The 26,721-nt window shown below is 42.4% G+C and overlaps 3 protein-coding genes and 1 long non-coding RNA gene across 7 annotated transcripts; 1 reads left to right on the forward strand and 3 right to left on the reverse strand.

The window, feature by feature from the left end:
- Positions 1-1,336: 1,336 nt before the first annotated feature.
- Positions 1,337-12,889, reverse strand: atp6v0a2a (ATPase H+ transporting V0 subunit a2a). 3 transcript variants are annotated; one of them, XM_056432419.1, is made up of 20 exons: positions 12,058-12,875; positions 11,487-11,565; positions 11,224-11,321; positions 9,946-10,083; positions 9,710-9,807; positions 9,478-9,604; positions 8,215-8,297; positions 8,030-8,123; positions 7,744-7,956; positions 6,887-7,037; positions 6,639-6,778; positions 6,378-6,535; positions 6,181-6,271; positions 5,977-6,095; positions 4,106-4,316; positions 3,902-4,021; positions 3,686-3,811; positions 3,129-3,246; positions 2,852-3,023; positions 1,337-2,345 (listed from the first exon to the last, which is right to left on the reverse strand). In XM_056432419.1, the coding sequence occupies exons 1-20, from the start codon at positions 12,166-12,168 to the stop codon at positions 2,243-2,245; spliced, it is 2,550 nt and encodes an 849-aa protein (XP_056288394.1). In that variant the 5' UTR covers positions 12,169-12,875; the 3' UTR covers positions 1,337-2,242. The 3 variants fall into 3 exon arrangements, with proteins under 3 accessions (XP_056288394.1, XP_056288395.1, XP_056288396.1); XM_056432420.1 differs by having other exon boundaries at positions 9,710-9,786; positions 12,058-12,874; XM_056432421.1 differs by lacking the exons at positions 1,337-2,345; positions 2,852-3,023; positions 3,129-3,246 and having other exon boundaries at positions 3,728-3,811; positions 3,898-4,021; positions 12,058-12,889.
- LOC130205207 (uncharacterized) lies at positions 12,588-13,889 on the forward strand. Its single transcript, XR_008833889.1, has 2 exons — positions 12,588-12,661; positions 13,240-13,889. It is a non-coding gene; the product is annotated as an uncharacterized LOC130205207 (long non-coding RNA).
- Positions 13,625-17,285, reverse strand: nfkbil1 (nuclear factor of kappa light polypeptide gene enhancer in B-cells inhibitor-like 1). Of its 2 annotated transcripts, none has more exons than XM_056432423.1 (4): positions 15,609-17,285; positions 15,400-15,518; positions 14,733-14,844; positions 13,625-14,631 (listed from the first exon to the last, which is right to left on the reverse strand). In XM_056432423.1, exons 1-4 carry the CDS (start codon positions 15,880-15,882, stop codon positions 14,051-14,053), a joined length of 1,086 nt encoding a protein of 361 aa, XP_056288398.1. In that variant the 5' UTR covers positions 15,883-17,285; the 3' UTR covers positions 13,625-14,050. The 2 variants fall into 2 exon arrangements, with proteins under 2 accessions (XP_056288398.1, XP_056288397.1); XM_056432422.1 differs by having other exon boundaries at positions 13,625-14,652.
- Positions 17,286-20,656: 3,371 nt separating this feature from the next.
- On the reverse strand, positions 20,657-22,661 carry LOC130205256 (apelin receptor B-like). Its single transcript, XM_056432499.1, has one exon. It carries the CDS (start codon positions 22,597-22,599, stop codon positions 21,523-21,525), a length of 1,077 nt encoding a protein of 358 aa, XP_056288474.1. The 5' UTR covers positions 22,600-22,661; the 3' UTR covers positions 20,657-21,522.
- Positions 22,662-26,721: the final 4,060 nt, after the last annotated feature.

The following is a 26,721-nucleotide window of genomic DNA, read 5'->3' on the forward strand; positions in this document are numbered from 1 at the left end:
TGTCCCCCTCCACCCTGAGACAGCTATACGAATACCGACCTGGTGTCAGCCAGATAATAACCACGTTATTACATGGAACTGAATGTAACGCCTGAGCCTGCACTTTGACTGCGTGTGATAGTAAAGCCTGTAGATGAGAGAGAGAGAGAGAGAGAGAGATGAGGAGGAGGAGGGGGGGTCATGATGACGTCGTTATCACAGGATTCTAGCATATGGATGCAGGTTTGTGTGTGTGAGCGCGTGCGTGTGAGTGAGAGAGAGACACACACACATGGCATTCACTGCGGTTTGCTACATCATTGCAGAGAGGAGAGAGTGGGAGGATGAATACTGCCTCTGGGAAATAGTTTGATACTCACATCAACAATAGACCATGACACATTTTTAAATTAAATTCATTAACAAAATAAGATGATTAGTAATTAATAAAATATATACCTTTCAAACATCTGAGGGGAAAAAGCAATTTAAGAGATTGAATTTTCCAATTGAAACAGTCAGATTTCAAAGACTTTCTGTGATTCATAGATTATAGTCTGATCTTCTCAAATTCATCACAAACATTTGTAACTAAAGTCTAGTTTTAGGTTGAAATCAGAAACCAATTCTTCCACAGAAGCTTCCATAATACAGCTTGCTGCAGATCTCTGGCACTCAGTTGCACCTTAGAGGTTAAAGGCATCAGAGGGCACCGCTAAACATGACTCACATTTCATATACAAAAAACGTTTCTGAATTTGTGAGGATTAAAATGGAAGCCCATTTAAGCCCAAATAAGATGAAAATGTAGCTGTGATAATAACAATATTACTATGGTAAGTCATAATAATGTCTGAGCCTGATGTAACGTTTGCCCCCTTTGAGAAAAACATGCATCAGCTGCATTCATAGCAATGTTATTATGTGTTCAGCTTAAACATTGGACTGATTAAAAGACTGTATAATATCTAACATCTATAAAAGTCAACCGTAAGAGTACATTTTGCATATCGTTTACATGGTTAGAACGGCGAGAGGATAAAGAGACCTGTGAAGACAGTGCAGATAATAGGAGGGAAAAAAGATTATAAAAATCCAGCGCCGTTGAAGCGCCTGCACACTTTTTATTTTAGAATTTTGACTTTATTATATCAGATATTTTTTATATTATATATATATATATGATATCACAGCTAAAATATCATCTTATTTTTTTACTTTTCTCTGACGGTAATGGGCTTCAATATATTTCATGAAAATTGATAATTCACATCATCTCGATAGAACAGCCTGCAATTAAGACTGATGGATAATTATTATTATTAGGCAGTTTAAAAATAATCACATGGAACATAAATGCTTTACTTGCTTGCATTTCTTGAAACCTTTATTCAATACATCAAAATGGTAAAATATTAGACTCTTATACAGACAATAATTTAAATAAATACCATTATTAATTATCATTAACAAACGCAACAAGCATTATAATCAAAGGGGGGGGGGGGCTTCTTGACATTTTCTGGAGTATTTTAAATGTTTCTATTGATTACAGGGGAGGTTATGCTTAAATGAATGCAATAATAATTAAATAAGCAAATAGCTAAAAGTTGTAGATTATTTTCATTTGGCATCATCACAGTCATGAGTGAAAATTGTACAATCAGTCATTGTACAATCATTTTGCAAAGTGCTTTGTGACTTTATGCCTCACAAAAAGGGTTGAAATGCTTTTATTTTTCTCGGGATTTTGATGCCTCCAGGTTTTCTCTCATCATTTTTTAAAAACCCAATGGCATCCCCATATCATCCTCAGAAATAAATCTCTATGGCACTACATCAGGATGATTCATATGGTCTTTGATAATGTTTGACCTTTACATTGCACTGTATCACTCTTTATTTTAAATACTGTGTTGTAAATAATACAAAACCAGTTTACACAGCGCAATGCAAATAAATTGTTCAAAAGTAGTTTTGAGTGATATCCCACCTACGAAATTAAAGTATTAACAGAAGAGGAGTTTCTAGCTTCTATTTCATTGAGAGGTTTGCTGGGTACAGTAGTATAAGGCAGTCAGCACAGCCGCTAACATTTTAAAAATCGTCATGGTGAAAAACGTTGCTACAAGAGTGAGTGTCAGTCCATTGTCTTGAAGGTTTGTTGTCGTCATCACAGTGTGAATTGTTCCAGCTTCCAGCACCTTTCCCAATTCTAAAGTCTGCTTCCACACACGTGCAAAACCTCAGAGTCCATATTTTTTTAAAGCAAGCCATCTTGTTCAAAAACGGAGGGCAGGAGGGAGAAATCGAAGGGCACAAACTTGAGACCGGTCCCGTGGTAGAATTTGTTCTGAAACTCCACCCTGAAAAATCAAGAGAACGATTATAGCCTCTTTAATAAACGATAAGGAAGCTGAATAACAAACAGAGCATTTAATAAAGCAGAGCAAGCTAATGCTGAAAAGAATATATATATATATATATCTTTAACTAGTTATTTTTTTTAATGTAACTTTAAAGCCTAAACTTAATTACTGCCTTACAGAGTAGAAGAGCCTTAATTCATATTATGATTAGAGCTGAAAGGATGTTGTGTTTTTTGAATGATCAATAAATAGTTTGAGTAATTCTTGAAAGCAGCGATGCTTCAAATCGTCTGCTCAAAGCCTGTCAATGGTAAATATTTGCTGTTTTTGGGCAGATACACTATTTTATGACATTTGATGGACGAACTAATTGATCAATTCATCGAGAAAATAATCTCCTCGGTACAAATACAAATTCAAGTCTCGTATCACAGTAATAATGTCTTACTCCTGAACTAAAGAATGATGTGATTATTCAGATCAGCTGGTACAATGAGTCTCACCAGTGCAGCCGGAGAGCGTGGAGGAACGCTGATAAGCCTTCCATGACGAGCAGGATGGACACGGTGAGCACGGCGAAGAGGCCGAACACGGGGACTAAAAACACCACCCCCACTCTCGTGGTCATCCTCAGACCCAGGCGCATCACCATGCCCCACAGCACCTCTGACAGCTCTGAAAGCAAAACAAACATCAGGATGCACGATACACAAAGACGCACAAAAATAAATGTATGTCCAAGGTGGCGAACGGCAAAGTAGTCGCTGTGCCTGCACTCACGGGCGTGAGCCAAGCTCAGAGCCCAGAGACGCAGGTAAGACGCGGTGTTGGAGATGCAGCCCAGGCAGTACTCGATGGTGTGAATGGCCTGGTACAGGAGCACATCCGCAAAGTCAAACTGCAAAACAAGCCAAGGAATATATCAGGTATTATACTTTCCTCACACTGATGTAAAGGAAGTCCAGATACTGTGTCTCTCCTGTTCTCTTACATTTTATTTACATATTTATAAACGCAACACATATCGTGTTTCCCTCTGCAGTCCTATTAGCGAGTTGTTGTAAAACCAGTGACATGACATGTCAAGACATACAAATGCCGATAACATCTGCTCACAAACACGACAACAATACAATGACCACAACCACTATTTAGTAAATGCAGCCTTGCAAAGCATACATATTTGTGTATTCTGCTGTGCAAATAAAGCGGATCTGACAAGTACTTCAATATCTTCTAAAAAACATCAAAAACGAAAATTTCAGACATGGCTAAATCTAGCCTTGAAGACAGGGTTTAATGTCAGGTCATTTAGCTTGAAATGCAACATCTCTGACCTCTTTGGCAAGAGCTTCTCTGCTTGGCATTTCATCAAGTCCCTCCTCTTCATCATCATCATCATCTTCATAGGCCGGTGCAGTGGAGTTGTCATCCTCACTTACGCGCCTCACTCTCTCATAACCCTGAAGTGGGACAACAGCGTTGATTTTATTGACAAATGACCAAAAGCAGTAAAGATGTTTTTTTAAATATATGTGTCTGATCTCACACACTCTGCGTCTGCGCAGGCCTTTGCCTCCCCGGTACAGCCAGTACAGGTACAGAGGTTTTCCTAACAGCATCACCGGAACCGACATCAGAGCTATCACGACTAAGAAGATCTGCAGCCCAATCTGTGGAACCAAGACGGCAGGAAACGCATCAACGAGGATCCAAATGCATCCAGAGCTGAACGTGACGACGTCGTCGACACATACCTGTCCCGGGAAGAGAGGAGTGATGTCCTTCCCCTGCATGACAAACATGTTGATGAAGTGGATGAGGATGCTGGGAGCCACACTGGAGCTTCGTGCATCGAATGCCATCCACTTGTAGATAATCATGAAGACCAGGTAGCCAAAGAGACAGAGTAGGAAGAGCAGCTCAGGAAGAAATAGCAGATACACATTAAATTTCTGCCGGAAGTGCCTGAAGGGAGACAACAAAGTATGGGATTAAAGAAAGTGATGAGAGTCAGGTACCCGATAATTAACTTCCAGAGTTTGCTTGAAATAAAAAATATACGGTATATAAATTAATAACTGACTAAATATGATTTTTTTTTGGAAACTGCATTTTCCAATAGGATGGGATGCTTCCTGTCATTTACACCTACAATGATTCATTTGTTTACATTTTAAGACAAACACTCACTTAAACTTAGGAGATAATGCTTACAACCATTAAAAGTAATCGATTGTGTACCAATTGAATAACTGAAAATACAAACATTTCGCATTTTAAGATATTACTCCCTGCTGTGGTTGCTGCATCAGACCTCTTTGCAAAACAAGTATAATACTGGTAATATTCTCTTTATTTTTTAAGTGACTCAGTCGATGCTGCTTAGTTAGTTCGTTAGTTATTCAAAAATAAAAACAAGAGCAGTGACAGTTGTAATGTAATTTTAGAAGATACTGGCATTTTAATATATATACACTACCGTTCAAAAGTTTGGGGTCATCCAGACAATTTCGTGTCTTCCATGAAAACTCACACTTTTATTTATCAAATGAATTGAACATTTCATAGAACATATAGTCAAGACATTGACAAGGTTAGAAATAATGATTAATATTTTAAGCATTAATTTTGTTCTACAAACTTCAAGCTCAAAGGAAGGCCAGTTGTATAGCTTATATCACCAGCATAACTGTTTTCAGCTGTGCTAACATAATTGCACGGGTTTTCTAATCAGACATTAGTCTTCTAAGGCGATTAGCAAACACAATGTACCATTAGAACACTGGAGTGATAGTTGATGGAAATGGGCCTCTATACACCTATGGAGATATTTCATTAGAAACCAGACATTTCCACCTAGAATAGTCATTTACCACATTAACAATGTATAGTGTGTATTTTTGATTAATGTTATCTTTATTGAAAAACCAGTGCTTTTCTTTGAAAAATAAAGACATTTCTAAGTGACCCCAAACTTTTGAACGGGAGTGTATATATATATATATATATACAGTATATATACAGGACTGTCTCAGAAAATTAGAATATTGTGATAAAGTTCTTTATTTTCTGTAATGCAATTAAAAAAACAAAAATGTCATGCATTCTGGATTCATTACAAATCAACTGAAATATTGCAAGCCTTTTATTCTTTTAATATTGCTGATTATGGCTTACAGCTTAAGAAAACTCTAAAATCCTATCTCATAAAATTTTAATATTTCCTCAGACCAAGTAAAAAAAAAGATTTATAACAGCTGAGTGTTTGTCAAGGCTCAGGAAACCCTTGCAGGTGTTTCGAGTTAATTAGACAATTCAAGTGATTTGTTTAATACCCTACTAGTATACTTTTTCATGATATTCTAATATTTAGAGATAGGATATTTGAGTTTTCTTAAGCTGTAAGCCATAATCAGCAATAAATCAGAATAAAAGGCTTGCAATATTTCAGTTGATTTGTAATGAATCCAGAATGCATGACATTTTTGTTTTTTTAATTGCATTACAGAAAATAAAGAACTTCATCACAATATTCTAATTTTCTGAGACAGTCCTGTATATATATATATATATATATATATATATATACACATAGTATATTTGACTTGTATCTCGAGCCACTCACAAGTGATTGAAGACACTCAGCACCACTCCAAAGCTCATGTGGATTACTCCGATAATAACTGACATCTTCATCTTGTAGGAGTTGAGGAAGGACAGCCGGTTCACCGCCAAGTTCCATATCTGATATTAAAAAGCATCTCAGTGAAAATTACAAGAAAATGAGTCAATTACATTCTGACAGTAATGTCAAATTGCATCTACTCACAGGATCGATGCCAAATGGGTACGATCCACTGAAAACGCCGCTGATGTTGGGGTCGAGCGTGAGCAAAGCATTCGTTTGGAGGGTTTTATTTCTGCGATGTGAAAAAAGATATGTATAAATAAGAAAAACGCATTAAAAGACATATGTATAGGTAAAATAAAATGTTTCCGAGTGTGTGTATTTTGCTGCCAACTCACGTCCACTGCTGATTTGTGAACATGGCTTTCACGCTCCAGCTGGAGCCAAATATATTGAGAGACTTGGAGAAACAGTCATTGTAAATCAGCCCGGTGTAGATAGAAAAAATCCCCATCATCAGGATGATGTAACGACCGTTGAAGAACGTCGTCCATATCTGAGATCAGCAGTGACACAACTATCAGCCAAAACTAACGTACAATCGTAAGTCTCAGCATTATGGACGAGGGGAACAACCACAGGGAGCGACTCATGCCTACCTCGTTGTCGGAGCGTTTCTTCTTCTGCTTTTTTTCAGTCAGCACCATCCACAAGGCGAAAAGACTCATTACCGTCCCGTGGCCGAGGTCACCAAACATCACAGCAAACAGAAAGGGGAATGTGATGATGGTGTAGGGAGCTGCCAATGTGAGAAGACAGCGTCAATGTACTTACTACGGGTTCTCCGAAGCAAACATATAAAGACACGTTATAGTTTATTTTGACATGACACGGAGCGAGTTCTTACCTGGGCTTACCTCGCGATAGTCCCCCACCCCATACGCCTCCACAATGCTCTGAAAGCCAGATGTGAACTTGTTGGTTCTCGACAAGGTGGGTGGAGTGTCAGTGCTCGGGATGCGGTTCACAAAAGACGGCACGGTGGCATCACCTTTTCTCTGTTCAGAGAATAGAGGAAAGACAAATGCAAAGGACGATTCTGAAATGAGTAACCGGCGTTAAATATTCACAGAGAAAGACACGTTGATGATTTTTGGCGCTCCCTTTGCTCACTCGTGTCTCTTGTCAAGTATTCACAGGTTTTAGTGATTCTTTGACCGGGAAGTTTCCCCCCATTTGATCTGAAAACAATCTGATGTGCAGTCTGGAGCTAGTAGGAATCACCAACACTGTACAGCATGTGACAACAACTGGGAAACCACAACAACAACAAAATACAGAATATAATGGGACACAAAAAACATGACAGATGGACTGGAGAGGGAGTCATCCAAAAAGCCTAATACAAGTATTATTACAGTTTGACTGCTTAACAGCTGATAAGCATGTCCATTCCACATTAAGAGGTAAAACAATGATTATTTTAACAAACCCTTAATCGAATTAACTATTAAAACTATCCAATTAGTCAAATACTAATCCCAAAAAGTATTTTAGCCTCCACAAATAGATCTAATCTGATCTGATGTCAAAAAAAATGTGTAAAAATGTATCTACATTGTCTGTGGTGGCGTTATCATCATCACTGTGATACTGTCCTCTAGTCTCTGCTTTGCTTCGGGTTGAAGACGACACACATTGGTTCCCTGTAAAAAATCCAAACGTTTTCCTTCTTTCTAATGTCTGATTATTAATTTTCCTCACCGAGCCTTTTTCTAGCGCCCCCCGCAGGTTTGCCAGGTCACTGACGGGACACCACACCTCAGCAATCAGACACTTGTTGGTGACGTCGAAGCTGCAGAGGTTCAGGATGTGGTAGATTGCCTTCATCTTTTTCACATGCACAACCCAGGTGAAGGCCGACTCCGAGGCCTTCTGCAGAACCTGCTTCAGGTAGTCCTCAGTGCGGTGCAGCACCTGGAGGAACGCAGCGGTTAGTACACACTGGGTGAGCGTGTTGAATGCTCTTCAACGGCGTCATCAGTCTTACATTGTTGAGGTCTTGGATGCGAGTCCGTAAGCTGTCCAGCACATCTGCCCGCTCCTCGTCGTTCTCAGGGTGCGGGTAAAGATGGCAGTGGTAACTGAGGACGACGGAGACAGACATGTGCGCTCATACACAATGCAGCAGAACTTTTTATATACTCAGAAGTCACGTGATGATGGTGTTCTTACCAATCGCAGATTTTTTGTACTTTCTGTCCGATCTGGTCTCCCCAGAAAGAGATTAGGAACACAACATTTTTGCTGATCTCACCCTGAAACAACACAGATCAGGACAGTTGTCAGTTCACAGAAAATCCTCAAGGAAAAAAATGTCTTCTTAATTTTAGCCTCAACTTTGCGATAGCTGCATTAATCTGCCATTTTAATGAGCAACAGTTGGATAATATCTATTTATATCTATATGTTTTCCATTACTATTTGCTAATAAGATTGAGGAGATTGTTCAATTAAGACCATGTTGCTCAGAGTAAGAGTCGACTTAAGACTTTCCTCTTTGACAGAGCTTATAGTTAGGGCTGAATCAGGTTCACCTGGTCCAGCCCCTTGATATGCTGCTATAGGCTTATAGCTGCCGGGGGACGTTTTAGGATGCACTGAGTACCTATCTCCTCTTTTTTCTCTCCTTAAGGATGAATTTTCATCTCTCAATCACACGTTACTAACTCTGTTTTCTCCCCGGAGTCCTTTTGACTTCACGTCTCATGGGGTCATCGGACCCTATGAGACGGCATAGATCCTATCTGCCTGATGGATCATCGAGGTCTGGGTCGTGGAATTCCTGCTCCTGACTACGCCACTGTCCTGTTGTGACTCCGCCCACTGTTGAGACTCCGCCCACTCCTCCTCTCTACCACCATCTGCCTGATGGATCGTGGAGGTCTCCATCGTGGAATATGCCTACTATGAACTATTAATACACTTTGTCACATTCATTGAATGTATTTAAACTCTAAACTCTACTATGAACTATTCATACACTCTGTCACATTCATTGAATGTATTTAAACTCTAAACTCTACTATGAACTATTCATACACTCTGTCACATTCATTGAATGTATTTAAACTCTAAATCTGTCCTTCTGTACACATTACATCTATTGCTTCTGTCCATCCTGGAGAGGGATCCTCCTCTGTTGCTCTCCTGAAGGTTTCTTCCTTTTCCCCCCCCCCTGAAGGGTTATTTGGGAGTTTTTCCTGGTCCGATGTGAGGTTTTGGGGCAGGGATGTCTATGTGTACAGATTGTAAAGCACTCCGAGACAAATTTGTAATTTGTGAAATTGGGCTATACAAATAAACTGAATTGAATTGAATTGAAACACGTTTTCAAGGGTTAAATAACAACTAATAAACAGCAATTCTTGATTACGACAGGCAGAACAAAGGTAACAGTATCTCTCTTGACATCCTGAAGTAAGCTAGTGTACTCACAGTGTCGAGATCAGCGAGGTTCTCATCCACTTCCGTGTAGCTGAAGATGGTGTAACCCTTACACACTCTCCACAACATGCGCTCAAAGGCCTCCACCTTCACCCGCTGGATGAGACCAGAAACAAAACTACAGCCAAAAGAGATCACATTAGGTTAAAAGTTGATTTCTTAACGGTAAACCACATTATCACGCCCTGTTGCCTGGATGTAAATGATACGTTTTGCGGCTCACCCCAGCTTGGCTTCAAGTCTTTGCATCCCAGTGGATCCCGTCACTGTGTCTGTCTCCATCGTGGGGAATTCTTCATACTGGGGACCAAGAGCCTCATGCTAATTATAAAAGGGAACATGTTTCATTCAGCTTGCATTAGCTGCTCTTAATCCTTGCTGGTGAGGTGAGAGGGACCATATCGCCCTGAGATGCAAATAGAATGAGACCGGAACCAAAGCGTCAGGAAACACACTTACTCTGGAGCGGCTGTGTATGAAGGTTCGCGTGATCTTCAGCATGTGCGTGTACTCGGTGAGCTCCAGCAGGTTCCTCTGCAGCTTCTCTTTGTTTCGGGCCACTTCGCTGAGCTCCATCTCCAGCCTCTGAAGCTGCTCCTGCACGTCACCACACATTGAACACCAGTTGACTTCTCCCGTTAGCTCAGGTAGACGAGGAGCAACCGTAAATATGACTGGCATCAGTAGACCGTCACAATTTCACAATTTAAACCAGATTACATAATATCACTGGAGGAACTATTAACATCATAACAATAGAAATAACTGCCACAGTTGGGTCATATTAGTTGTATCCCAATGTGCAGCATTTGTCATATATCAATTATTTTTTTTAATATACATAGAGATGAAAAATGTTGCTTATTGGCTTTTAACCTTTAGAAGCCATCTTATTAGTAGAATTTGCAATTTTCAATTGATTTTCCTAAAATCGAATATAGTTTTTTATAACATTTTTTTTTTGTCAACCCTCCATTGAAAAATACTTAATTCACTTAAGAACAAAACTTGAATTGTTGCAGTAAGCCAGACTGGAAGAAAAAAAGCAAGTACAATATCTAATGTAAAAAAAACTAAACTTTTACGATTGATAAATAAGAAAATACAACATCATATCCTACTTTCAGGCACCAGTTTTGAGAAACTTCAGTATGTTAAAAGGAGCTCTGAAACCAGGATATTGTTGCAATTAAACAACGTGTCCATGTTTCTTATGATTTTCCACTGTGTGTTGGAAACAACTAAAAATATGACGATAAATGATGTACTTATGAGCTCCATGAATGTTAAAGTCTGATGTCAGTAATGCATAAGATCAATTTTATTGTCTCATTTTCCATTACTGATGATTACATGGAGACACTAAATCTAGGCAAGAGTCATTATCTACTAGAAGTGGCATCCTTTCTAAAGATACCAAAAGGTTCAGGCTTAACTTGGGGGAAAATCTATAATATTTCCATTTGATGGATCGGTGCAGTTATGAGGTCATGCAGGAATCAGAGGTGAAGCAAGATGATACAGTATATATGTACGATACCGCCACACAGTGTGGAATAATGCATGACGTTTCCAACAATAGAGTTAAAGGAAGCTGGAAGTTAACAGAGATGGAGGAAGCAATGCAACACATGCACTGCTGTATATCAAACACCTGTTCATGAGGACAGAGAGACGTGATAGCCGGGTTTCTCTATGATCAAGATATCTCTCATATATTTTTCAAAATGCACTCACCATGATCTCAAGGACTTGTCTGGGGGGAGGAGCAAGCGGGCTCTCATCCTCCTCTGGAACGGATATATTAATCTTTTGAATCTCCCTCAGCAGGTAGCCTATCCACAAACACAACACTGACGGTTTATATTATGGTATTTATAACAGCAGAATCCAGACAAGCTGTCAGTTTCTCCAAAACACAACCAGACATAAATTGCTTACTTCCCCTGATGATACATGTGTGCTCAAGGCTACATGAACCAGCCCAGGTGCTCTCTTACCCAGAATCCTCTCCATCTCCTCACATCTCTTGATTTCGCTGACGAAGCGCCGCTGGAATGAGCTGACACTCGGGTTGAGCTGAAACCAGAGAAAGCATCTCAGGTCAGGTGAGCTGCTGCAAGGTACTGCATCAGTCAGTGCATGCATGTGTAATTAATAACAAGGATCATCATGGCATCTTTAGAACGTTTTAGTCCAGCTCTAATATTGTCACTTCTTGTTTATCATACTTTAAATACTGTAATAATACTTTCCCCAAGTCAAGTGCAATGTGGAGGACTCTGACTTTAAATCTATTCATATTTTTGTATTGAATTATACAAATTTAACATGAAAAGTCAGTCATAATGCAGACATCCAGGTGGCTACACAGATAAAGCCCAAGATCATTTGGGTCTATTTATAGGAGGCCGTTTCCCCATCCCTCCAAAAGCACAATTAAGGTAGGATTCATTATTCTGTATTAAAACAATACATGCAAAGAACAAATGCAAATAAGCACACGTACGTTTACACTGCTGGAAGAATAGATACAACCCCATTGTTTTAAAGAATGTCATTTCTACTTACATCTCGGAACTCGACCAGCCCCAGCTCCCCCAGCTCGCTGATGCAGTCATATTCAGAGCCGGACTGCAGGAACAATTGCGTCAAGCACATCTCCTCACTCCGAAACACCATCTTTATCTTCCAGACAGGTCTCCTGCGCCGCCTGAAAGCCTGTCTGGAGCCGCGTGACGCTGGACAACGAGCCGCCGACTACAAGCGGATAAAGGACATCGCGCAATCCAGCGAGTCGCTGCGTGGTTTTAACCCCGTTAAACCAATCAACATCCCCGCGAGTTCGAGTTATCCTCTTTTAATAAGGACGGTTCTCAGAAGGGACATGTGTCCTCATCCCGAGTGTCGCTCCGTCCAAAGCCGATTGATTTCTATTCAAAATGAAACTATATGAAAACAAAGAGCGACACGTCCCCAATGCAGCGTCTACGTGGAGCGAGCCCAGAGAAAGGAGTCATCCTGTGGGCTCTTTGCCTTGAACACCTGACATTACGGCGCAAAAAGACGGCGACGACGCAACGCGAGCAGCCGCACGGAGACGAGCAGCAGGCGGACTCACAGAGAAACCCTCAGCCCTCCACGAAGACAAATGGGGCTGAAGGTAGCATCACAGGTTATTAAAAGCCAGTCAGAAATAGGTTACGGCCTTTATTCTCGCTACGTCGCCCGGCAATTGACAGATTGCGTCTCCGGGTTGCCAGGTCCGGTCGCATCCTCGCAATAATCGTTGATTCTTAAATTACAAAATAACACGCGTTCAAGAGTTTTTATCTGACAGATGAGAGGAGAAATACTATTGACATCATATGTGTCCATAAAATGTAGTTTGTCTGACGTTTATTTGTCGATATTTAAGCTGCAGCTCTCACGCTGAATCAACAGCAGGGCGTGAGACGAAAGGCTTTATGAGACTGAATAAAACGTGAACAGATGTACAAAATAATGTTGTATTGCATAATGATCAAATGTTGAAGATATAAGCTAATAATAATTTCCACTTGTATGACAACGGCCTTGACACTCCACTGTGCAGTTTAAAACATATTCAAACCTCTCATTTAGTTTTATATTGTCGGAAATATTGTATTCATTCACATTTTGGGAAACTAGCCCCAATATAAACTTGTAGTTAATTCCTGTCTCGTATGAAATTGTGCATACATATGTAAAGTTACATTTTTTGTTTTAAAGGTGGCCTACTCACAAACCTGGCATCCCGCGCATCTCTTACTTCTGCTCCATCACTGAAAGCGGGCCGACCATCTGCTCTTCTTTGTGTGAAACCTTTTATTTAGGGTGTTTCAGGATGATCTGTTAATTTGTGCACTTTAACAGCAAGTTATAATACACCCGCTGATAGTAGTTAGTGTTCTGATTCGATACCGACTACATCTGTTGTGTGATATAGTAAAGATATTGCTAGTATGACTCGACACAAACATTACTGAGGGTTTGAAAACGCTGGATGATGTTCATCATATTTTCTTTAAATCAGGCATTTAACAGAAGCATGCCATCCATTTTAATCCTGCAAGTACACACTCATATTTCAGGAAAAAAATGCAAATGTACAAAATAACATCAACGGTTTTTATATCAAGTGACTTTAATTTCCCCCACATATTCGAAACACAGTAGTCGTCTACTTCAAGAAGACTAGCAGGATGGATCCGAGCATTATTTGCATCCGTGTGTACCCTTGAGCAAGGCCCTTAATCCTCAACTGCTCCCTGGCTTCTCGCTGCGTTTGTGAAACCTGAAACCACCTGATATCTTTTCCTTGATTTGTATGAATGCTAAGTGTTTCTCTCTCCCTGGGTTACATTAAAATGTACATCCTGCCGCGGTGTGCGTGCGTCTGAATGAATTTCACCTGAAGAACGTATGAAGACCAAAACATTGCGAAACAGTTTGCTGGATTTTTGCATTCACGGAACACATTTTGTGTAGAATTCAGTTTGTTCCCAGAGTTTCCCAGAAAAGCGCACAGTAGTAAATGGTGCTATTTGCTAGATTTCAGACTGTGGGCCAGCCTGTTGAGCTCCTGCGACAGCGCTGTCACCGTGTCCAGGATCCGCTGCTTGTCCTCCTCCTCTAATCGAGCTTCACAGCGCTGAGCAAATTTATCCGGGTGCCACAGCGTTTGCTGCTTCAGGAGCATTTTACGGAACACCGGCACGTCCTTCCTGTCCACGCCGTGCAGCATCACGTCCAGCATCTCCTGCACTGTACCCCGAGGAGCTGGCCAGGGGATGTCGCTGTAGCTCAGCTTCGTCACGCCAGACGAAGAGCCGCCGCTAAAGGTTGCGGCGCACCTCTCGTCGTAACTGCGCTTCTTCCCCTGCCGAGTCTCTTCCTCTTTGCGCGCCGCTCGCGCCAGATACTCTGCGTGCTCCCTCTGCAGCCTCTCGAGCAGCTCCTTCTGGCTTTGCGCTTCCTGCTCGCTCTCTTGTTCGCTCTTCTTCTTCTTCTTTTTCCACCCAGAAGACGACGCTGCCAGTCTTTGAGCTTCGGCGTGCTTTTTATCAAAATATTCTTTTCGGATGCGGTCAGACCAGTCCCCGAAGTCTTCCTCGTCATCGTCTACAGGAAGAAAATCATCAGCTGTGAAACAAATACAGCAGTGTTATTATGACGTGACATTCAAAATTGAGTTCTGCATTTAACAATGAGTTTTAATTTACCATCATAGACTCCGAAGGTTTCGCAGAATTCGTCCTCGCATTCACCAAACAGCTTTTCCATCCACTCCTTCTCAGGGTCTTTTTCAGATGGGCGGCTCATGTTTCCGGCAGTCTGAAGAATATAAAAAGGGAATTATTTGTTAATATGATCCGACACTGACAAACAGATCAGATGGTACTCTGCTGACGTCTGATGCCGAGGGATCACACATTTATAAAACATATTTTTAAGATTTACAAGTTACATAAACATGGCAAAGACATGACAAATGTTTGAAAACCACTGTCTTCCAGGCAGACGGTGGTTTTCAAACAGTTGTGCATGGTATGAAAACAATGTGGATATTTAATGATTAATCTATCTTTCAAGCACAATACCCCTGAACATGTTCACTGAGAGTTGATCATTACAGCATCCTGAAAACAATGTCTCCCTGGAAGAGACGTCTTGATGCGGATCATTTTCAGAGCTCTTTTCATTGTAAATATATCTTTATGATTCTTGACTTCTCGAGTATTTTTTACTTTTTACTTTAGTCGTTTTTTCGCCCTATTTTGTGAATGTTAAGAACCAAAACAACATGGAAAAGTGTAAACCATGATAAACTATATAACACAGAGAAAACACTTCACTTAAAAGTGTAGATTCTTATTTTGGAAAACTAACGCAAACAGTTTTCTTTTTCCTCCAGTCCAGGAGATCTTGAGGCGTGACCCCGGCGCTGTTTGGCGCATGCAGGGCTCCGGGGCAGCTCTCTTTGAGCGGCACAACCAGGTCTTCAAACGCTGTCGGAAAAACACAAAAACAAAAGCCACGATAAGACAAACAACATGTGTCTACACCTCCGCCGCAGCGTCTTCACGTGCGCTCCTCACCTGTTTTCCCGTGTTTCAGAGCCCTGTTGACCGCGACGTGGAGCGTCGTGTCTCCTTTGCGGTCCTTCTGGAGGACATCGGCTCCGTGCTTGAGCAGCAGCCGGACCGTAGCGTCGTCTCCCAGGCTGCAGGCCAAGTGCAGCGGGCTCCTCTTCCTCTTGCCCTGGGAGAAGTTCAGGTCCAGGTCCCGGTGCTTCCGCAGATACGACTTCAGCTTCAGCAGGCCGCCCTCCTCCACGTATTTCCACACGCGCTTCTGTTTGCGAGACAACATGCGGACTCAAAAGCGGACACGACTGCGATACAAAGGCGGTTTATCTGGCTTTCGGTGGGTTGTGTTAGCTCTAAGTTAGCTCCCGAAGGCCATCGGCTAACACGGTCCTGCACCTTAATAACTCCGAAGAAAACAAAAGCTCCCAACGTTCCGGGGACAGAAGGTTCCCGGTGCCGCCACTAGATGGCAGTGTTTGACTATCTTTATACGTCAGGCATCGATTGGTAAAGTAAACCTATGTTACATGCCATCGTTATTGACTCACCAGCACATACCAGCTGAGAAGATGCCCTGAAATATAACTTGTATTCCCTTCATCGCTTTATGCTGGTAAAACCAAGACCCTCTATGTAATGTGGCCTACAGAAAACTGGCCCAACAGTGAAGTTCTTCATACTTCCAGGGCTATGTTGCTACCTTATACATGTTACTCAGGATTCATAAGCCCGGCTGCTTTGTGGGTTCTTGTGTCTCAGCCTCCTTTCAACATGCCACCTGTCAGGGAGATGTCATGCAGAGAGGTTCTCCGTGTTTTTTTCTTTTTCTGTATTTGGGTGCATCAGTGGTTGAGAAATATTTCAATTGACCCTTTTGTTTTTTCTTAAACATGTACTCTGGTAACTTACAGTAATCCAATCTTGTACAATTCTAACATTTCATTATGAACTGCTACATGATGTGTTATGACTGTGTGTGTGGGAGTGTAAAGTAGTGAACTGTTACAGCTGTCTGAAATGGGACAGGAATGGTCACTCTGTCGAGCTTGAGTTCCAGGGTTTGACATCCCGACACTTAGGCTACTTCTATTTCATCAAGTTTATGACTGGAGTTTAAGGACATATTCTTCGGTGCTGCTTCACCTTTTGCAGCTGTGTTGACTTAACATTTATTTCCATTTTAGACTAGAGTTTAAATACTTTCACAAATACACTTCCAGCTCTTGACTTGAATTTTTGGGATGTAGAGGGTTACAGGGAATGAATTCTTCAAAGAGTTTTGTAATTTGTTTATTAAAAGCTGTCTTACAACATGTATGGATTGACCATTGAGGCTCCACATTTCATTGTTAGTCTTTTGAGCCATAATCCGCAGTGCAAACACATCAACAATCCACACTACACACACACATGATGTATTAATGTATGTCCTCCCCATAGTTGCACGTCATCTGTACACATGACATCTATTGCCTCTGTCCATCCGGGGGAGAGGGATCCTTCTCTGTTGCTCTTCTGGAGGTTTCTTCCCTTTTTAACCCCCGGAAAGGTTTTTTTCTATATCTTGGGAGTTTTTCCTGACCCGATGTGAGGTCAAAGGTCAGAGATGTCGTATGTGTACAGATTGTAAAGCCCTCTGAGGCAAATTTGTAATTTGTGATTTTGGGCTATACAAAATAAACTGAATTGAATTGAATGTCGAAGAGTCCTTGAGCAAGACACTGAACCCCCAGTTGCTTCCCGGGCACTGTACATTTCTTCCTTTCTTTCTTGTCCTTCGGTTATTTCTGCAGCCGTCGTTACCTGAGATGCTTCAATCAGTGCAGCTGAGCCTCTGAACTGGCTCGGTCTTGCTGCAGATGACAGGGCATCCATTTAGGCCTGAGGGAGGGAAGGATGCACAATGGAGAGGATAGAGGAGGGAATGAAGGGACACTTTGTGCCCTGTGAAGAGGATGATCTCCTCCGAGGCTCACATAACCCAAGATCCGGAGTCACCAAAAGCTTGGGCACTTCCGCTCTTTTCTGTCGTCGGAAACGACGTGTCTCTACTAACGATGGCCGTCTTGTGTGAACGCCTTTGAAATGTCTGCCATCTCAGGGGAGACGGAGTGAGACCAGAGCGTGAAGAGAAAGAGACTTCTGATTTCTCACTTAAGGTGTTTGAGTCACATGTTTGCCACGATGTGCAAGCTTTAAGCTTCATTGTCCTTTTTTTCTCTACAGCTCTCATTTGTCACACTGTGCCTGACGCAATCAACCTTGTCCTCCAAGACCCCAGAAGGAGCATGCATCTCTATCTCACAGAGGGCCCTAAAAGCAGAGAGATGCTTCTGAAAGACAGGATATCCCCGATCAGGAACCCCTACCTCTCCTTTCCTGCCTGGCCTGCTGACTCCTATCCTGTCCGTGAGGTCTGTCGTCCTCCTGGGACGGTGCAGGGAGGAGCGCTGCAAGACCGGGTCGCAGGAAGCTGAGGGTCCTCCAAGACGCCCCAGGGGTCAGCATCTCATCCTACCACACCGTGGTCAGACCAGGCTTCAGGTCCGGTCTGCTGCTCAGCCACCATTGTGGAAGGAGGAAGAAGGAGAAAAGTGTGCACACTTCCTCTGTCTATTTTCTCCATGACCTGGTTTATTTGTTTCTGATTTATGAGGTTGAACATATGCTGCTGGCATACAGGAGGTGTAGCTGCAAGTCTGATTTAAAACAACACAAAGGCTATTGTCCTCATTGATATGACAATGAATGAGTTCAAGTGGGCCCCCAATAGAAACTCGGCCTTCTTAACTTTCCCTCTAGTTTCAATTGATATGCATTACCTGCAATCAAACACCGTCCAGCCTGGTGACGCTTGTTGGGTTTGGCTGCTTCTCAGCCTGCATGGTGCTTCATTTTTAAATTGACCGTCTAAGACAGAGAGGATTTATTCAAACCTGTCCGTCCAGACTTAAAGGGTCAGTTAAGCAAATAAAAAGCAAACAAAACTAACCCAGCAAACATATCTAATAACTTACCCCCCAGTTGTATCTGACTCTAACTGTATGCATTAGATTTACGCAAATCAAACTCAATACACCTCTTTTCACTGGAAAAAACTTGTACATATCCTTTTTTTTAACATCTTGAATGTACATTTTTCTATTATATTATGATTCTTGACTTGTGCAGTCTTGCTTTATATATATATATCTGTGTGTGTGTGTGTGTGTGTGTGTGTTTCTAGGTGTATTGTTATTCTTGGCAAATTCCTTGTATGTGAATACAATAAATCTAATTCTGATCTGGTTTTGTTTTGAAAGGTGTGGACTGACCCTTTAACTGGTTTCTTTATTTCCTCTGGAGACAAAGCAAATAATGATAACTTAGTGTAGTGTGATGTAAACATACAAACATATTAAACCTTTAAAAAGACTGATGTGTCAGGTGTTAACTAGCATCTAGATACTATTATGAATATGATTAGTGGTTTAAGTTTGTTATCTTTTGATATTTAATGACACTTTTGATTCTTCTTCAGTGGTGATCATCTTTGCACAGACAGAACCGCTGTGGCCTCCTTGCAGAACATACCAACACAACAACGTGTCAGTCACATCATCAATACAGAGAACAATGCTGCAAAGTGTTTGGCTTTTGGCTGTGAAGGTTTACTTTAACAGTGAATGCATTTCTCAAGAAAGCTGTTCTAGTGTTTTGTCATTTCTTAGAGAAGGAGAATAAAGATTGTTTATACCCTCGGGATTCCCCACTGCAAGCCTCCTTCTAGCAGACACACTCAATTTTCACACTGTTATTACAGAGGAATGAAAATATTTCATAACAGTCATCTCAGGCAAACACCCAGCCTCTTCTCTCATAGCACTTCTTGTTAAAAGTTTACGCCCTGAAATATTGCGAAACAGAATCACATTAGCGCCATAAAACTTGGAAACCCGTGTCAATAATATATCCAGATTATCTTTCATGCAGGGGTTTGACCTTGATGCTGACAGGTGGAAGATCATGTGACAAATTGTCCTGTAAAAAATTGCTGCTGCATGACATTTTAAATTGCGCCACACGCTGCTTCACCAATGAAGCAAGCTGCACAGACTCTCAAGTGCACGGATTGTGCCACTATTTTAATTTACTGGGGTTGCGTGCAAATAGTTTCCAGGAAATGTGTCATCTTCTGTAGAAAAAACTGGAATGACTATATTGGGATATATTTAATAAAGATTGTGTAAAGTCGGTCTATCTTGGCTCGGATGAGATCATAGAGCTAAAACAGCGATGATGGAGACAAAGTGAATGTTGCTGCAGCTGCTGGATTTCTTCTCTCCTACAATGACAAGGACCTTTTCAGATTTCACCTGTGAAATTTAAGACGCGCATTACATTTCTCCCATTTACGAAACCTTTACCCACCCTAACTAAAAGGCCCACTGTAGCAAACTGTAACTGTAGGTGATTAAAACTAAGCATCTCTGTCACAGGCAACACACAAGGTCAGATAGTCGGCTCCCACTACAAATTAGCAACCCCGGATTAGTTCAATCATTCTGTCTCTCTGCTGTTGCTGATTACATCCTGTAAAAAACTCTTTGCAGTCAAAATTGTTGAATTCCAATATAAAGCTCAGCAACCTGTTGTGGTGTGCGTTTGCTAAAAGACATTCAGCTATATGCTTCAGTATGATGAACTAAAAACAGAGACACATTTCGGTGTATGCTGGGATTTTGGAACAGAAAAATAATCTTGTGGTAATTAACCCTTGAGACTTAAACATCTCTGAAACAAAGCCAAATGTCCTGTGATTGATCCAATTTAGAGAGTTTTGTTCTCACTGTGTGAGCGAACTGTGAGAGGATTAAAAACAAACATGCTGGAAGAGAGAAACATACGTACAACTTGCATTTCCTGCAGACACTTTGATTTCGGCCCTGCGAAACACAATAGGAGGGAGACTGCCTTCCCTGAGCAGGGCAGGAACAGGAAGAAGCACGTTCACTGGATCGGAGAAAATACATTCCAGCGAGACTCAACAAGTGACACAGGGAGACAGAGAGTTTGGGTTTTTTCAAAGCACTTTTTTTTATTACAAATCATAGACAATCAATTCAAATTGATATGTATTCACAAAATACTTGTGTCAGGAGTAAACAAACAACACATTCCTTCACACACACACACACACACACACACACACACACACACACACACACACACACACACACACACACACACAGTCACACAACCGCAGACTGTCAAAGCAGTCACCTTTTAATTGGCACTCCACCAGCCTGAAAAAAAGTGTCAGCTGCCATCTGTCTCTCTGTCTGTCTGGACCCCCCCCCTCCAACTATCCTCGTCTCTTCTTACAACTCTCTTATCAGACTGCAACACCTCTTACCGACTGGCACACCCTTTCTACACACAAACGCACACATATACGTAACACTGCTGGCTGTGAGAGTGGGGGTCGTCTGGTCCATGACACACCTCAAGTGTTTACAAATTAAAACAACGACAGCAGGGGCAAATGTGTGACTAGACGACAGTTCAAAAGCTCAATAAGTTTGCATTAAAGTCCACAGGAGAACCACACAAGCACGCGTTCCATTTCAAATACATTCCACTTTTTTAAAAACTCTTAGCTTATGCTTGGTCCCTTGGAGTATAGTTCAGTTGTACACCCCTGTTCCTGAAAGTGAGGCTGGAGTTTGAGTGTGGTCAGACCCCAAAACCACAAGCCTGACTGTCGTCTTCAGGCAATTGGCCACAGAAGTCCAGAGTCAGAGAGGAGCAAGGGTGACACTCTGAAACAGACCTGAGGACCCGATCCGTGAGCAAGCACTCAGCGCTGTACAGTTTTGATTGACCTGCTTTATTCTGCATTGTTCACTTCTTCCCCAGCATGCATCTGGGCCCTCAGCTGTTGTCACACCTTGGTGGCCAGAGACTGAGCCTCTGTCTTCTGAGAGGACAGGGAGCTGGCGGGACTCGCATGCAAGGACTTCTTCAGGTTGAGCAAGAACAGGCACTGAGATCTGAAGCGCAGGTCGAAGAAGGCGTAGAGAAAGGGGTTCATGCAGCTGTTGACGTAGGCCAGGCAGGTGGCGTAGGGGTGAGCCAGCAGCAGGAAGCGCAGGAAAGAGCAAGTGGCGGGAAACCACTCCAGATAGGAGAGGGCGTCAGCGCTCTTCACAATGTGGAAGGGCATCCAGCAGGCGGCAAACACCACGACCAGCGTGGTGATGATCTTCAGCAGCCTCCTCTTACGCTGGTCCTCTTTGCGCAGGGTGTTGAAGTGACGGGTGACGGTGCAGCCGATGAAGCCGTAGCACACCATCATCGCCAAGAAAGGGAGAAGAAAGCCCAGAGCCGAGGAGGAGATGCTGAGGCCAGCGATCCACAGGTTCTCTTGATCTTTCCTCGTGATCACCAGGCTGAAGTCCATGGCGCAGGACGTGCGGTTGCTGGTCAGTTCATATTTGGTGGTGCGAAAGATCAGAGTCGGGGCAGCCAGGAGACCAGAGAGCAGCCAGATGGCTGTCAGGCAGGCTTGCATGTGGCCTCGGGTGCGCAGCTGGGTGCTGGACAAGGAGTGGACTATGGCCAGGTAGCGGTCGAAGCTCATGCAGGTGAGGCAGAAGACGCTGGCATACATGTTGAGTAGGACCACGTAGCTGCTGATCTTACACAGGGCCACTCCAAAGGGCCAGTGGTAGCCCATGGCGGTGTACACGGCCCACAGGGGCAGAGTGACCACGAAGGTGAGGTCGGCCAGGGCCAGGTTGCCGATGTAGACGTCGGCGGCTCGCCGCTTACCCTGTGCCCTCCACACGGTGAAGATCACCACCCCGTTTCCGGAGAGGCCGAGGATAAAAATAAGCATGTACAGCACGGGGATGACGGAGTACGACGGCGTCCACTCAGAATAGTCACACATGGTGGAGTTTTCTGTCTCGTCGTAGTCGTAGTAATCATAAGGACCGTAAGTGTGCTCCATCTCCATTTTGTGTTGTCCTTTTTTTTTAAGCTCAGTAACAATCTGTTTAATGCAGATAGATCCGCATTAGTTATCAGCACTCTGATATCTGTGAGCCATGTGAAATCTGCCTGCACTTATATACCCCCGACCCAGACTTGTACCCTCCCAGGAGGCTCCTCCTCCCCTCCCACTGCCCTCCTCCTTTCTGCTCTGAAGAACACACTCCCACCTCTCTTTCCATTCATTTCTGTTTGTATACAACATAAAGTTGAAAATCCTCGTAATTTATTGTTGGTAGTAATACTTTTAGAATATCCCCTATTATTTCCACATTCTATTTACAAAGAGGTCGACAAGAATTTAGGGGTGGAATAAAACTCTCTCCAAAGTATAAATCATTTTCAACTTATATAATTGCAACAATTGATTTACTTTAGGCCTGATAGTTATCTAGACATGTTTGGACAGTAGCCATGAGTCAAGTCTGGGCATGATTTTCAAGAAGTAGTCAATTTCAATATCAATTGAGAGTCCTTCTGGCACCGGAGCACTCTGCTGAAATCCGAATGAGATGCACTATTTACATTTATATGTCTGTTTTTCGCATGTCTGTACATGCTCCTACAAGTTAAAACACAAATTAAAGCCTTAAATACAGATGTGTTGAGTGCTAATGAACTGCAGGTTCAAATAAACTTTAACCTCAGACCTTTAATTGAAAATATAAAATACCAAGCATTGAGGCAAAAGCTAAATGCTTCGAAACATGTTTAATAATCCTCAGTTAAAGTACTATAATTATATTACTTTTCAGGTCAAATTGGCAACATTTCTGAATATTAAAATCTAGGTGACTACAAGTAAATTGATAAAATAAAATAAAATGATTAAGCGAAATTAACAATTAGAAAGAAGAAAGAAATGTACACTTTTATTATTATTAAGGAGAAGTGGGCTGCAGTGAAGCCCCCAGGGATTAATCAATAAGTTAGATATTTAGGGTAGTAGCATGTGATATAAACACATACATAAATTAATAAAAACTAAACAATAAAAGATCATATATGTATATACAAGTTTTGTATTCTAAAACTCTAATGCATAAAGACAAGCAACACTGGTGGCCAATATTGTTATGCAATATAATTGTTTCACTATTTTCAGTTTTGAACATTTAAACTTGCAGCCAAATATTTTTTGTTGCAAAACTTCATACTCGTCTCTTTTGGGGAATGTTTCCAGAAAGACTAAAATACTTTAAAGCTAAGCATTATTAAGAGGTCATGCAAGTCACACTCTTCTTCTCTCTTTCCCTGCCGTCTCTCGGGTGTATTCGTCGGCCCAGGTGGGTCGGCTCAATCTTCAGTCTGCTCCGTCTCTCAGCAGAAAGGCAGCAGTGGCGCCGGGGCAACAACCTTTAGACACAACTACTGTATCACTCAACAATCTTTTCCTGATCCCTTCCTCCACCCCTCCATCCTCCTCATCCGCCCTCCCCACTCATCTCCGCCTTCCTCTGATTATGACGATGAGGATTGATTCCCTCCTTCCTCCGCTTTCACCAACGTCATTTACTGTTTATTGTTGCCAGTTACTGCGATGCGATCTTGTTGCGTTTGTTAAATTAAACTGATGGGTTAGTGTGTGTGTGTGCCTCATCCTGAACTCTGTGCTCTCTCACTCGGCTGATTGTCCGTCCAGCTCTTTGTCCGTCCGGCAGAACAGGAAAAAAGCATAAAGCGAGCTTCCTATCTGGTGGGACTAAGATCTGTTTTTAGCTGTGTTCGCTGACAGGGATGTGAATATAAAGCATAATAAAACATAAGGCCTTGCTGAATACATCGATCCACCCACTCACTTTTCCCCCTCCAAAGTCCCCTCATTAGCCATCATAAGAGCAGTATTACAAAGGCAGGATAAGGGACACAACATAAAAGAAGATAGACACGCATCTGACGCGCAGCAAAACAAAAATACCAATTCTTCCTCTTTTGGGCTTTTTCGGAGTGACGAGTTCCAACTGGACTGAGCTTAACCCTGAAGAGCCTCCTTAATTTCACTCAGCAACACCAGAGACTGCGACCAGCTCATGTTTGTCCTCTTAGCAGCCCACCTGTGTCTCTAATTGATTGTCGTTATTGTTGCCGCTGTCCTCCCATGTGTGGCCATGTGCTGTAAACCTCACACCATGAAGGCACCAACACATTCCTTGTGTGTTGATGCACTCTTATTCAACCACACCAAGGCGTTTCATCAGGCCTGCATACCCTGCGTTATCAAAAAGGATGAAAATACTTCCTCAGAATATACACATCAGGGGAAAAGACATAAACACACTCACTACAGTTACAGTCTGAGAGCTGCAGAGCATCTCTTTGATCTCTTCTGGTGACCTTTTGTGTTCGCTAGTTCATGGGTCCGCCTTTGGAGATACTCGCTGTGCCAAAAGAGCGCGAGGTGTGTGTTCTTGTTGTTTAGGTGTGTTTGGGGGCTGTTGGGGGTCTGACAGTTGTTTGATATGTGTGTTAAGCTGTCACAGAACACATCCCCCCCCCCCTCCTCCCGCACCAAGACAGCTGGTTCCTTAATAAAACTTTGTTTGCTATCTGACCAACTCCGAGTCAGACTGGAGCTCGTCTGAAAATTCATGATGTCACACGTCCGACCTGATAGCAGCTCGGCAGCCCTGACGAGACACAGACCCACGGGCTAACACCTTTACATGACCAATCACATCTACAGATCTGCTCTTTAAATGATCTCAACGCTGTCAAAGGCAACACTTCCAGCAGCACGGCTAGAAAGCTTCAACATTTGGGCCCATCCTGCAGAGACAGTGAGGTTGTTGACACCAGCTTGTGAACACACACATTCTACCAGAACTTGACAGGTTTCCTTTTCTCACTATTCCAGTAAAGACAAATGTGGCTTCAGCTAGAGTTTTACAGCCTTTTGCACGCACGACACAGACCTTAAAAGCTCTTTGAAGCATCTGCAACTGATATAGCAGCAACTTACTCGTGGCATGGCAGACTGCAGGAGATCAGGTGTGTGTGGGTCTCCTGAAGTTTCGGCGTGTAATAGGATCGGGTATGATTGTGCATGTCAGAACGGAAGACGACACGATACTATACACGTTTTATTGTGTAAAAAAAACAGCATTAGGGGCGTGTTGCTGCGGCGTTAAGGCCACGCTTGAGCCTGGTGCAACGGTTTTCCTGGATGACTTGCTGGAGATGCGACGACGGACCGGTCTCAAATGAACAGGTTCTCTCTGCTCACAGGTGCAGCATCATTGTCCCGTGTAAACTTATTTTCATTTCTGGGTATTGGAACTGGCTCAGAATAGATCCTCAGTCTAAACCGGCCCGCGTCCTTACTCCAGAAACACATCAAACTAAATCGTCTCTCATGTAAATTCAGAGTGTAATAACACAATCAGTGCCGCAAATGAATTACGTTATCCACTGCTTCTTCTTATCCTCAATCATGAATTATATTCTATTTTTGTCCACTTGGCTTGTGCTGTTCACGGTCATGACAACCAAAATGTAGAGACTCGTGGAAAAAGGGTTCAGGTCTGACTCGTTGATACGTCAGGAAGCAGCCGGTGCCGTCTTCTGGCTGAGTTTGTATCTATAAGACAACGTGCACTTCCTTGACCTCACTCAACACACACACACGTGATGTTTTCATGACCTCACGGCCCTGCTGACCCCACGGCACTGCAGTCTCTTATCCAGGGCAGCAGCAGCAGCTATTCTGAATCAGCAGCTCACACACACACGGATGCCCAATTTCTGTTTTCTGTTGGTGGGTCGGGCAGCCGGAGGACTCTGTTGATAAAAACCTTCCTGCTTTCAAGATGTTGTTGTCTTCTTGTTCCAGTACAGCAGCTGAACTTGTTTATCTGATATAAATATGAGAACAGGAGAAGGAAATCCCAAACTGTTTTCATGAAAAGATATAAATAGCTCAAACTTGAGGGTCACCATTGAAAATATAACAAATAGAGAAAGGCGGGGGCGTGTCCTCGTCGCTCACGCAGGACAGCTGAGTTTCAACCAGAGGTTCATTCATCATTTAGAAGCAGTGGCGTAACTCCGCTGCTGCAAGTCATTGCAACAACTGTGCTTGTTAACATGG

Source organism: Pseudoliparis swirei, chromosome 15 (genome assembly GCF_029220125.1).
Source record: "Pseudoliparis swirei isolate HS2019 ecotype Mariana Trench chromosome 15, NWPU_hadal_v1, whole genome shotgun sequence".
Classification (NCBI taxonomy): domain Eukaryota; kingdom Metazoa; phylum Chordata; class Actinopteri; order Perciformes; family Liparidae; genus Pseudoliparis; species Pseudoliparis swirei.

Excerpts from the sequence above, each read along its gene's own strand:
- nfkbil1 (XM_056432422.1), bottom strand. The coding sequence starts at position 15,882 with ATGTTGTCTCGCAAACAGAAGCGCGTGTGGAAATACGTGGAGGAGGGC. Across the intron at positions 15,519-15,608 it reads TCTGAAACACGGGAAAACAG|CGTTTGAAGACCTGGTTGTG; the intron begins GTGAGGAGCGCA and ends TTTTTCCGACAG. Across the intron at positions 14,845-15,399 it reads GGAAAAAGAAAACTGTTTGC|ACTGCCGGAAACATGAGCCG; the intron begins GTTAGTTTTCCA and ends TATATTCTTCAG.
- LOC130205256 (XM_056432499.1), bottom strand. The coding sequence starts at position 22,599 with ATGGAGATGGAGCACACTTACGGTCCTTATGATTACTACGACTACGAC.
- atp6v0a2a (XM_056432419.1), bottom strand. The coding sequence starts at position 12,168 with ATGGTGTTTCGGAGTGAGGAGATGTGCTTGACGCAATTGTTCCTGCAG. Across the intron at positions 6,779-6,886 it reads CTATCGCGAGGTAAGCCCAG|CTCCCTACACCATCATCACA; the intron begins GTAAGAACTCGC and ends TCACATTGGCAG. Across the intron at positions 3,024-3,128 it reads TCTGAGCTTGGCTCACGCCC|AGCTGTCAGAGGTGCTGTGG; the intron begins GTGAGTGCAGGC and ends TTTTGCTTTCAG.